Source organism: Microtus ochrogaster, chromosome 6 (assembly GCF_000317375.1).
Source record: "Microtus ochrogaster isolate Prairie Vole_2 chromosome 6, MicOch1.0, whole genome shotgun sequence".
NCBI lineage: Eukaryota > Metazoa > Chordata > Mammalia > Rodentia > Cricetidae > Microtus > Microtus ochrogaster.
In genome coordinates, this window is record NC_022013.1 from 21,037,443 (window position 1) to 21,050,573 (window position 13,131).

The following is a 13,131-nucleotide window of genomic DNA, read 5'->3' on the forward strand; positions in this document are numbered from 1 at the left end:
AAATAATACAGTGTCTGTGTGGTTATTTCAGGTCCAAGCATATCTGAGAACAAACAAGTGGCCTCCTACAACACACAAGTCACAGAGTCATGGTATTCTGTGACAAGTCAGCAGGAATAGGGTTGGGATAGTCTGAACTATATTCTTTGAAAGGTAGAAAATAAAGGAGAAATAAAATTACCTACAGACATGTTAGAGAGTGAATTTGTGTTCTGGATCCGTCATATTCATGCAACATAATGAACAGAATGACAACGCAAACATTTGGCATTTAATAGTTTATATTTATCCATTCCCGTGAGTCGAGCCGAGAAGGCAACTGAACCACAATAACTAGCCTATAAGCACTGACATAGCTTCAAAAACAAAACGAGAAAAACCCACCTAAGTTCTTCTGTCCCAGAAACTTCATAATAGGAGTGGTAGCGCTTAGGGGCCAGTCCAGCTGCTGCATGGAGATCCTGTGCATTAACCAAAAGGCCTAAGGGGCCCCTTCATTTTAACTTGTTTAGAAGGTTTCCTGTAGACTCGTCTCCACTTCTCTTTCTCCAGTTCTAACTGTTTGATCTCCAGAGACAGCTTGTACACCTCCAGGGCCTTTTGCACTTCATCTGGGCTTGGGAGGCACTGCAAGAGCTTTCTGCCTTCATTCACTTGTTTGCATTCTTCAAGGGCCTCCTACAGGTAATTGAAAGAAATAAATGGGGGAGGGTACAGTCTGAGCGGGAGTCCTGGCAAAAAGTGAGGTTGATATAATTGATGGACATAGAGAAAATCAAGGCTTTGCATCCCCAGCAGGTGTTCCCATGAAGGCCACACACCATGAGGAAGAGAGGTGTGTGTGTGTCTGTGTGTGTGTGTGTGTGTGTGTGTGTGTGTGTGTGTGTGCAGGTAGGATTTTACAACCCAGGAGAGACTTGAGCTTAGGACCTTCGATGCCCACCACCAGGTTGCTAGGACTATAAGACACATGCCTCTTAAGGAGCAGAAAAGTATAGTTGAAGAAGAAAAGACACGGAGCTCCAAGGATCCAGAGCGGCCCTATAAGGAGAGGTGGGGGGGGGGAGTCTTTCACACACCCCAGAAGCAGAGCAAATGTATACAGACCACCAACATGGAAAGTTATGGTCAAGGCACTAGGTCTAGGAAACCCTCAATCCTAAAGTTCTGGATGCAGCCATAGAGCAGAAAAATCTGTTCCTTCAAGCTCACCGTGATGCTTCAAGGTTATAAGTGCATATCTAGTAAACTGGGAATCCTGGTAGGTGCCAGGTGCTACCAACAGAGTCTGGGACAGAACCTTGGGAAGAGACTGCTATATTTAAGGGTGACATCACGGAAGTTCCCTGGATTGCGCCACTCACCGTCTTACATTTGGGTATTTCAGGGTCCCATGTTCTGTTTTCCAAACAGATGATGTTCGGGGAGCCAACTAAGTCATATCCAGTGTCACACTGAATGGTGATGTTTTCCATCTCTGAATAGTGTTCTTTCTCCACAGACAGGCTTCCGTGCATGATCACCGGTTTGGAGCACACACCTCTAGAGGAAACGTACCTTGAGCTTTCTCCTTTCAAGGAGTTGCCAAAATTGAATTAGACAATGAAAATAATGAGAAACTTTGCGTATACTTGCATTTGGTTTCAGCAAAACTTACTGATTTCTAATACTCCTGATATCTATTGAGAAAAGTGCTATGCGTATTTACATACTCAATATTTGCTGCCTTATTAATTTTGCTATACTTTTATGAATTAGTTTCTATTGTTATTAACATTTGACCAACAACAAAACTGAGAAAGTTAAGCCTCTAAACCTCAAATACCTTAAGTGTTATAACCTATGCTTGCATTTCTTCCCCACAACCTTGATCTAATGCATGATGCTAAGGATGTCCTTTTCAATCTTTTAATGATGCAGGGTTCAACAGAAACAGTGAGTTTTGGTTGCTAGGAAAATGATGAAGGAACCAAGGACACTGAAGAGGAAGTCACATTCTTACATCATCTTCATTCTACATCAGCTCATCGGCCAGGAGCATCATTGGCCCACAGACCCAGAAAGGCCATGGACGGATCGTGGCCATCATAATATTTTAGTGGGAATTTGCAACACTTTATGAGCTAGGTATTAACCCTTGCAATTCCTCTTTCTTGAATACTTGGAAAGAAATGAGGGTTGTTGTGGAAAGTTTACTAGAGGCTCAAATAGATTCTTAGACCAAAGCCATCAAGTCTTGCCTCTAAGTATCTAGGAAAACATAGAACAGCTGAACAGTTGAGGCTGCCTCCCGCAATGGGGCTTACCTGTGCTCTTAGGGCTCAGGAAAGAAAACTAGTGTTCATTTTTTAGCATTCTTTTTGCCAAATTTTTTAAGTTTACTATTCATATCTTAAATGTTATTAAGTAAATAGAGAAAAGGTAAGATTTAGGTAGGCCTTGACCGACAGAAAATATTGCTGTTCTTAATTTGTAACCTATCTTCCCCGCATTGCTAGTGGGCCTGGTGTAACATTGAGGAGACAACGGTTCCCAATGAAAAGACATCAAGACACATAGCATGGCCAACAAATACATGCTTCAATGCACTCAGACATCCAAGCTTCAGGGTAAGGAGGTGGCTGTCTGTTTTCTGTTCCTATAACAGAACACTGTACTCTGGGTAATCTACAGAGAAGTGCGTTTCCTTAGAGTCTGATTCACGCAAATCTGAAGGAATAGAGTTTGGATTTGGCTCCTTCGTGCTTCAGTGGTGAGTTTGAAAGGATAAAGCACCCAGAGAGACCAGACTCGTCATAAGGGCTCATTCGCCTCTGGTTTCAAGCACAGGACTTAAGTACAGGGGATGTATTTGAATAATTCCTTTCCCCTTCTTTATAAGTTCATGTCTCTTACACTGAAGAATGAAATCATTCCACACAAATGACTACAAAGTCTTACTTGTCCCAACTTAAAAATACAAAGTCCAGAGTCTCATTTGAGACTCAAGGCATCACAAAACCTGAGACAAATCCCCTCATCTGTGAGCTTCTAAAATCAGTTTCTCTACGTCAGACATGGGGTATAGGACCAGTAGAGAGAAGATGTTCTCAAACCAAAGGGAGAAAACAGGTATGAGAAAGGAGACATGGGACCAAAGGAAAACTAAGCCAGTAGGGGAAATACACTGAATTGTTTTTGCTGTTCTTCTCCATCTCGGTCCTCCCATCCTATTTTCTCCCTTCAGCTTCTGCCCTTTCCCCTTCCATTTTCATGTGCCCTGTGGTCTACAGCCTAAAAGCCCATTCTCCCTTCTACTGGGCACCAGTGTCCTGGTCTCTGCTTAGACTCACTCACACATCAGTACACAAAAGAACAAGTTGAAGTCACATACGAGCACACACAGAATTTGGTTCCCTGAGCCTGTTAACTCACAGCATTTTTTTTTCTAGTTCTAGCCATTTAACTATGAACTTCGTCTCTCTTTACAGCCAAATAAAATTTCTTTGTGTACAAGTAGCACATTTTTACTATCCATCCATCTGTTGATGTCCATCCAGGCTGATTCTGTGTCTTTGAGATTCAGTAAATGTGGATGTGCATGTATCTCTGTGGTAAGATATGGACTCCTTTGAGGGTATGCTCAGAGGTGGTTTAGCTGGGTCATATATTAGTTCTATTTGGCTTTCCAAGACAGGGTTTCTCTGTAGCTTTGGAGCCTGTCCTGGAACTCACTGTTAACCAGGCTGGCCTCAAACTCACAGAGAACTGCCTGCCTCTGCCTCCCGAGTGCTGGGATTACAGGCGTGCACCACCCCCAACCTAATTTTATTTTTTAGAACCTCCATCCTGCCATGGTGACACTAGTCTAGACTCCTACTAATAGGAAACAAGGCGTCTTCTTTCTCTACAGCCGCAGGCATTGCTTTTGTGTTTTCTTGATGAAAGCCGTTCTGATGGGTGAGACCAAATATCAAAATACTCTTAACTTGTATTTCCCTGATGGCTATGCTGAACGTGTATTTGAAATATATATTGGCCATTTATATTTTTCTTCTGAGAGCTCTCTGTCCAGTTCATTGCCTACTTGCTGAATGGAAGTTTGTTTTATCATTGTTTAATGTTTGTAGCTTTAAAAAATTCTATAAATTAACCCTTTCTCTGAAGTGTAGCTGGAAAGGCTCTTCCACTATTTTCTCTGCTGTCTGTTTGCTCTGCTGATAGTTTCCTTCACTGAGCGGAGGCCTTTTACCTTCGTGTAACCCCGTTTGCCAACAGCTGTGGCTATTTCTGGCAGAATTCCATTGCCTGTATTCTGAAATGTTTTCAGCATGCTTTTCTATAATTGTCTAAGCATTTCTGGTGTTAAATTAAGACATTTGATCCACATTGGATTAACTTTTGTATAGGGAGAGAAATAGGGGTCCAATTTCATTTTTTCATAGGTACTTGTCCAATCTTGCCAGCTAGCAATATTTCTTGAATTGGATTTTTTAAACAAATTTTAACTCCTTTGTCAAAAATTAGGTATGCATATCTGTATGAGTTTATATATAGTGCATATCATGTGAGTTTACATATAGTGCATATCATGTGAGTTTATATATAGTGCATATCATGTGAGTTTTTATATAGTACATATCATGTAAGTTTATATATAGTGCATATCATGTGAGTTTATATATAGTGCATATCTTGTGAGTTTATATATAGTGCATATCATGTGATTTTATATATAGTGCATACATGAGCGCATAGTATATGAGTTTATATATAGTGCATGCATGAGTGTGTATCGTGAGAGTTTATATATGGTGCATATCGTGTGAGTTTATATATAGTGCATGCATGAGTGCATATCGTGTGAGTTTGTATATAGTGCATGCATGAGTACATATCGTATGAATTTACTTCCAGGCCCCTTATGTTCTGTTGATCTATGTGTCTGCCATTGGACTAGCACCATGCTATGTTTGTCACTAAGGCTTAATAGCACAGTTTGAGGTCGGATAATAAAATCTCAGACTGTGTTCTGGTTGCTTAGGATTACTTTGGCTACCTGTAAATTTCTATATGTGTTTCCATGCGAATTTTAAAAAGTTTTTAAAGTTCTGTGAAGAATGCCATTGGCATTTCCATGGAGATTGCACTGAGTCTATAAATTTCTTTGGAGAGGATAGCTATTTTCACAAAGTTAATTCTGCCAGTCCAGGACAAAGGTGTTTTTTTTTTTTTCTCAACACCTAATGTCTTCTTCGATTTCTTTTTTCATCGATTTAAGGTTTTTCATCTTCTTGGTTAGGTTTAGTCCTATATATATTAAATTTTATTCTTAATTAGTTAATTTTATTTCGTATGTGTGAGTGTTTTGCCTGCATGTATGTATGTGAACCACATGCTTTGCCTGATTCCTGAGGATCAAAAGAGGACATCTTGTATCTTACCCAAACTAGATGAATGGAGGGTGCTGGGAACTGAACACAGACACTGTAAAAGAGCAACAGGGCTCTTAACCATTGACCCATCTCTTCAGCCCCATATTCCTAGATATCTTATTATTTTTAGCTATTGTGAATGGGATATTTTATATAACTTGTCAGCAAGTTCATTACTGGTATATAGAAAAGCTACTGATTTCATTTTCTGTTGGTGGATAAATGCATAAAATATATTTGATTACTAAAGTATAAATCACATATGAGATTTCATAGCTTCAAAACAGCTATTCTACATGTATAGAAGTTTGTTGAGATGCACAGTGTCTAGGTTTAGTAAATATGGGTACATAATTTTGAGAAGTTATTATAAATTAATATTTTTTATTTTAAAAAGTATTATGTTCTCTGTCAATGCTTCTTGATGGCTGGGGGAAAGTTCAATGCCTGTTTTGACCTCAGTTTTATCCATCATGTTTCTGCCACACATTGCATAAAAAAACTCCCTGTCATCTGTCCGGTTCCTCCCTGCCACGGCAAGGATGAGGTCGTTGCGAGTCTGTGAGCATCAGACCCTCTCACTTCTGCTGATCTCCACAGTCTGTGCAGGCTGCAGTCGGTTGTATTGGGAGGACACATCTTCTGAGTGCTGATGCACAAGGATGGATGCCCTGCTCCACGGGGCACAGTGGGATAGGACGGTATTGAGCATCACAGATCTCTCAGTCCTAAGCTGTGTCTATGGGGTGCTGTGGCACTGATCCACACAGGTTGTGTTTAAGTCTTTGGTGAACAGTTCTGCTAATCCTATGGTCCTACAATCCAACCACCTGCCCTTCCATACAATAATAGAGACGACAGGGGAATTCGGACATTGGCAATCTTCCAGTTTCAGATTCTTCTACACCCTTTACAGTGTGTTTCTGCTGTCTTCTGTGATTCTGATATTTGTCCTCTGGCTTGGGTTCTGGTAACACAGATTGTCGGCAGGTCCGTAGCTTTCCTTGCACCAGATGCTTTGAGTCTTTCAGGACACTTCTCTGGTAGAATTCTTCACACACACCATTTAGCATGGTATGTGCTCTGTTAAAAAAAAAGAAAAGCCAAAGTAGGCTTACTCCTATTTTCTCTTGTTTCTGCATTGGTGATTTTTATCTTGACTTTCTTTTATTTGTGTGTGTGTGTGTGTGTGTGTGTGTGTGTGTGTGTGTGTGTGTGTAAGTTGTGCAACTCGAAAGGGAGTCATGAGAGGGGAGGAAGAGTTCTTAAAATAGGGGTAAAGGGAAAATAATATCATATTTGTGACATGAAAGCATAGCAGGGATACTCTCAGGGGAACAAACAGAGCTGGCCAAAGAAAAGTAGGTGGTAGGGAGAGAATTATAGGAGAAAGAAACAAATTAGAACAAAGTATAATGACACTATGAATAGAAAGAAGTTCCATAATCAAGCTCATACATAGATTTGCACTTTAACCTCAAAATTTAATAAAACAGGAAACATATGCATGCATACATATATACATACAACACACACATTTAACAGAATAAAGATGCTACATCCAGGATATTGACCAGTATCTCTGTATATGTGACCAATAGGAGGAAAACATAGGACCAGTATGGTTCATGCCACTCAAAATTAATCCTACCAAGACACTTGCATAATATTTTCATAACTTACTTTCTTCTTATATCTTTATATCAGTAGACTATGCATGCTAAGACCAGAAACAAAACAATCCAACTAGTGGACACTGAAGCTGTCCATTGATATAACAATCCAAGCAGTGGACACTGAAGCTGACGATTGAAATAAACCATCCAAGCAGTGGACACTGAAGTTGTCCATTGATATAAACAATCCAAGCAGTGGACACTGAAGCTGACCATTGAAATTTAAGCTATAGGTCTCAGCAAATTTCTCTGGGCTTCTTTACATACTGGGACAGCTTGGATGAGGGGAAGTATTACCATACTTTGTGGCAATAAGCTGTGATCATGATGAAGATATATCATGATGAAGAAGTCAGGATGTCTGATATATACTGGTTCGGGAAATAGTATATCTGGAGCTCAAGACAATCACTGTTGAATTCCACCAGCAGGATTTGGACTGAATAGGCAATTTTGAGGCATGAAAAAATTCTGTTCACCAGGAATAACAGCTAGAGATATCACAGCTGTCAAAAAGCCCAAGCCTACTGGTGTGCTGACTGAAGGAAACAGAATGGGCAGTAGTGAGAGAAGACTAGTCATATCAGTTTACAACCCCAGAGCAGAGGTAATTTACTTTCAACTCTCCTTTATAGTGTTCTTGAAGACTATGATGGATATTATTTTAATCATGATTCTTTTTCACATCCCATCCCTATTTCCTATGACGTCCTACAAAATTATGCTAGATCTCATTATATCTTCTTAAACTTTGCTTTTATATTAACCCAAACTATGGTGTGCAATAGACTGTCATGTTGAGGTAAGGAATCATTCATAGTAAGATAGCCACATTGCTCTACAATGATATTTTCAGTGACTTACCATTATCAGATAGATATTTATTGTTCTTCGTGACTGTTTCTGATACACTTGGTGAGGTAACAGCAATATGAGATTGCATTTCTGAGTCAGAATGAGAAAAAGGATAAGGTTGATGTCAGTCACTAGTACACAATCTTCCCGCCCATAAGAAATCTTCCATTGTTTCATAATTCTATAAGCCATTCTTTTCCCCTTGGTGTATAAATACAGAGACTCGTGGATTAGTCTTTTACATTACTAAAATATTGGCCATAACATTAACAGATAATATATGCAAGAACATTAGCAAACTGCAACATTGAAGGATTTTATTCAATGTACTAGGTTCTCTAACAAAAACTTTCCTAAGTCCTCTGTCAGTATATCTTGATCCATAACTCTACCAATAGCCTTGGTGGTGCTAGGATAAATATCTGTGATCTTCTGCATAGTACTTACTGGAAGGACAATCCCAAACCAATTACTTTTTTTTTTTTTGGTTTTTCATGACAGGGTTTCTCTGTAGCTTTGGATCCTGTCCTGGAACTAGGTCTTGTAGACCAGGCTGGCCTCGAACTCACAGAGATTCGCCTGCCTCTGCCTCCTGATTAAAGGCATGTGCCACTACTGCCTAGCCCAACTCAATTACTTTTAAAGAAGATTATTCTTCATGAAACTGTATAGAATCACTTGGTGATGTAGGAGGGTCTTCTGTCTATATGTTACTTTCATTGGTCAAATAAGGAAACTACCTTGGCCTTTTGATAGGTCAGCCCTTAGGTGGGTGAAGTAGACAGAACAGAATGCTGGGAGGAAGGAAGCAGAGTCAGGCAGACGCCATGAAGCTCTGGCCTGAGATGGATGTAGGTTAGAATCTTCCCGGTAAGCCACAATCTTGTGGTGATACACAGATTTACTAGATATGGGTTAAAGCAAGCTGTGAGAATTAGCCAAAAAGAGGCTAGATAAAATGGGCCAGGCAGTGTTTAAATGAATAGTTTCCGTGTTATTATTTCCGGGGCTAAGTTAGCCGTGCAGGAGCCGGGCAGGACAAAAGCAGGCCTGATTCCTCATCACTACAACGTGGGATATCTGGGGAATGATGACGACAAGTTCCCTCAACAGTCTTACCTCCCTGACATGATGGCATTGCGGGTTCCCACCTTCCGTCTGCTTGACACGAACTCCTCCCATCAGTTGACATAGGGTAAGAGCCTTCAGCACAGATATAGAAAACATAGTCTCCAAAGGCATACGTGCATACGCCAGTTAAATCTCTCCTTTCACTTACAATCTTGATTTTATCCATATTTGGTGTTGGGCAACATGCTCCTGGGAGATAAAAGAAAATGTACATGCTTCATCTTATGGGAAAGACATCTTTGAAGCTGTGGCTCTATCTCATGGAAGACATTAATAATCAAACTCCTGGTAACAGGATGAAATGTTGCTTTCAGGGGAGAGGAAAAAAGCTTTTAGTAGGTATAAAGTTTCAGTTGAATAAATTCTAGAAACATTCAGTGCAAAACAGTAGAGAAATGCAGTTGATGATTGCAACACTACAAACTGATCAGTGGAGTATATTTAACTTTTAGTGTTTATAACCATGATTCAGAAGAAAAGAGAAAGAAGGGCTGTGTCAAGATGGCAGGATAAGTCTTTATTTGATCATTTCCCCTGTTAAAACATACTGTTGGTTGCTTTTTCATTCCTGTGATGAGATACCATGATGAAGTCAATTTTAAAAAGGAAGAGTCTAGTTGGACTTATGGCCCATGGGGTTAGAGAGTATGATGGCAGAGAGGGGGGGCATAGTGACAGGTGAGCAGCAGGTGAGAACCCTTACTTTAACTCATAAACGGGAGGCAGAAGGCACACTGAAAATGGTGTGAGTCTTTTAAAACCTCAAAGCCTTCCTCCTGTGATGCACCTCCTTCAACAAAGCCATGCCTCCACATTGTTCCCAAACAGTTCCACCAACCAGGGACCGAGTATTCAAACCACCACATGTATACCTGGAACTGCTAGGCAATGTGCTAGGTTCTCTGACAAAAACTTTTGTAAGTCTTCTGTCAGTATATCCTGATCCATAACTCTATCAATAGCCTTAGTGGTGCTAGGATAAATATCTGTGATCTTCTGCATAATACTTATGGAAGGACAATCCCAAACCCAATTATTATAAAAAAAAATATCTTCACAAAAAGTTAGGAGAATCTGGCAGGAGGACATTATAATAAGTTTGAGCCTAGTAAAAAGAAAATATGTGTTGAAGAAGAAAACAAAGAGGGAAAGAGTTGCCTATATCATAGCCACTCACTCCCAGCTCACCCTATTCCCTCCCCCCAAGCACTTCTATAGGGAGAGAGCCATCTTTTACTTGGAAGAAAGAGAGGGAACTAGACATATGCCCTACAACCTGTACCATGTTTACCTTAGTGATCACTACTGGGCAGGGCTCCATGGCCCCTACTTCTAGATCAGCATCTGTGGACAGAATCTCCATAGACAATAGAAAATCCGAGACCTCTAAAGGACAAACTCTTTCATAGCAATTTTATTTCTGTTGTCTGCCATAGTATGGACCTGAGAACAGTCTCTCAGGGCTCTGTTCAGGTATAAACTTCCAGTGTGACCTAGATTAATATCAGATTTAGTGACCAAGGGGTCATTTTTAATTTTCCTTTCTTAACCTTGGACTATCTTAATCTTCAATAAGGAAAGACTCCATCTGCTGAAGGCAGAATAAGAAAGTAAGCTCAAAACTCTGTTTTGTAATTCCTGCTGTGCTAAAACCCAATATGGGCAGAATACAATGGGCAGAATCTTTGGTCCATAAGTTGTACCCATAGTTAGGTTCACTGTTGCCAAGGGAACGGGTTGAAGATATAAGCAAAGCTTGGGTAGAACGTACAATAGAGCTTATTTCTGTCAGGCTGGGTGCTCTCTGGCCAAAAATAGGCAAGAGCAGGCAGCCTTAGAAGATGGGGTCTCGGTCCTTGGTCCTGGTCCTGTGCAGTGCTGTGCTGGTCCCGACAAGCAATAGAATCCAGGATGATCCAGTGATCCACTAACCAGGTGACCACAGCACTGTCCATTTCAGGCATAATCTATGACATCAAATTACAGGCCAGTGACTGTGAATGAAGATTCTAGGTCTTCCCCAGCCGAAATCAAAGTCTTCAGGACCTAATAGGAATGGAATACCTTCCTCAGAACCTTCATCAACCATCCTGAGCTTCAGACTAACTGCAGGTTGTGACAAGTGTGGACTTGGAGCACCCTCAACTGCTAAGACACTGATAAAGACTGGGTCTATGACTGTGGTAAACCTTGACTTGGGAAGGTAACTAATGTTGAAATTTCAGCAGTTACCACCAGCCCAAAGAACACAATAATTGTCTTGAACTTGCTCTGCAGTTCAGGAGGGCCTTAAATTTGTGATTGCTCTGCCTCAGCAGGGAAAATAGTCACATAAGAAATGCTCACATTCGGAGATATGATTCTGAATACTTGACCTTGCAAGGATTGAGTCATGAAGAGAGAGAAGACCAGTAAATAATGAGACTGAGCCAACAGTAAAATTTCTCTCCTATCAAAGGCATGAACAGTTCCAGGGGTTTTCACTAATACCAGTTCTTGACTAATGTAAGAGCTAAAACAAAAAGAGTTCTTTCAAACTCTTTTTATAAGATGCTCATTCCAAAGTCAGACAATGACTCACAAAAAAAGAAAGTTACAGGATAATATCCCTAAAAAAAGAGACAAAAATCCTCAACAAAATTTTATCAAGCCAAGTCCAACAGCACCTTGAAAAGAGTATAGACCATTATCTATTGAGAGCTATCCCAATAATGGAAAGATGGTTTAACACAGGCAAATCAACAATCACAATACACTACATTAATAGAATGAAATAAATAAACTGGAGTATATAAATGAATTTTTTGATAAAACTAAAAACACTTTCATGCAAATATCTCTAAGAAAAGTAGGTATAAAAACCATATGCCATATGGAATATACCTACATTCAACATAATCCTAAGTGGGTAAAGCTTAAATATTTCTCTATAGGATCCAAAATAAGACAAAACATCCATGTTCGCCATTTTGAGGCAAGACAGTACTGGAAGACCTAGCCACAGCAAAGAAGCAAGTGAAAAGTTTATTAAAATGTAAAGTTGTAAGAGGAAGTTGTCACCACTGTCCACAGATGATGTTATCACATTTACAGGAAAATCTCAATGACTCAATTAGGAAAGCATTAGGAATATTAGGCAAATTGTAATGGTTAGTGTTGTCAACTTGATGGGCTCTGGAATCCCCCAGGAGATAAATCTCTGCTCAGACCTTTGAGAGATTATCCAGACAAGGCATGTCTGTGAGAAATTATCTAGATTTGGTTAACTGAGATGGAAAGACACCCTGTGGATACAGGCAACACCGTTCTATCCCCTAGGTTCTGGACTGGATAAAAGGGGAACAGGTTGAGCACCAGCATTCAAGGCTCTCTGGTTCCTGCCTATACATGCTGTATGGCGGCTCCTAGACCTGTAAGCCAAAACAAATCTTTCTAACCTATATGTTGCTTTCATAAGGTACTTTGTTTCAGCAATCAGAAAAGAAAATAGTGCAGAAAATTAGTACTAAGAAGTAGGTTCTTTGCTGTTATAATGTGAACATATGATTCTTTGGGTTTTAGAACTGGTTTTGAGAGCAATATGGAAGAGTTTGGAACATCAGACCCAGAGCCCTGCAAACAGAACTTAAACAGAAAAGATGCATTGAAGAAGGAAACAAAGAGGGAAAGAGTTGCCTGTATCATAGCCACTCACTCCCAGCTCACCCTATTCCCCCCCAGCACTTCTATAGGGTGGGGGCTGTAAAACCAGAATGTCAGATGCAGATTCTGGAAGCCAGTTTATGAAGTTTCAGAGGGGAACAATTAACAGCTCTATTGGGAACTGGCCAAGAGGCCATTTTTGCTATTCTGGCCAAGAACCTGGCTTCATCCTGCCTGTGTCTTGAGAAACTGAGCAATGCTGAACTCATGAGTAAGCAACTAATGTCTTTGGTACAGGAAATTTCAAGACATCCTAATGCTCAATCTATGACATGATTCATGATTAATTCTCAGTATTCTTGTTCAGATCTACAACAGAGAGAGAGAGAGAGAGAGAGAGAGAGAGAGAGAGA

At 40.2% G+C, this 13,131-nt stretch overlaps 1 protein-coding gene across 1 annotated transcript in view; it reads right to left on the minus strand.

Moving 5' to 3' along the window:
- Nucleotides 1-263: 263 nt before the first annotated feature.
- The window catches only part of LOC101982850 (zona pellucida sperm-binding protein 3 receptor-like), a 35,326-nt gene continuing 22,458 nt past the window's right edge, over nt 264-13,131 (minus strand). Inside the window, 5 exon segments of the mRNA XM_026779779.1 lie at nt 264-678; nt 1,365-1,567; nt 7,955-8,035; nt 8,276-8,281; nt 9,065-9,265. Coding sequence (XP_026635580.1) covers nt 469-678; nt 1,365-1,567; nt 7,955-8,035; nt 8,276-8,281; nt 9,065-9,265 — 701 coding nt within the window. The 3' untranslated portion in view covers nt 264-468.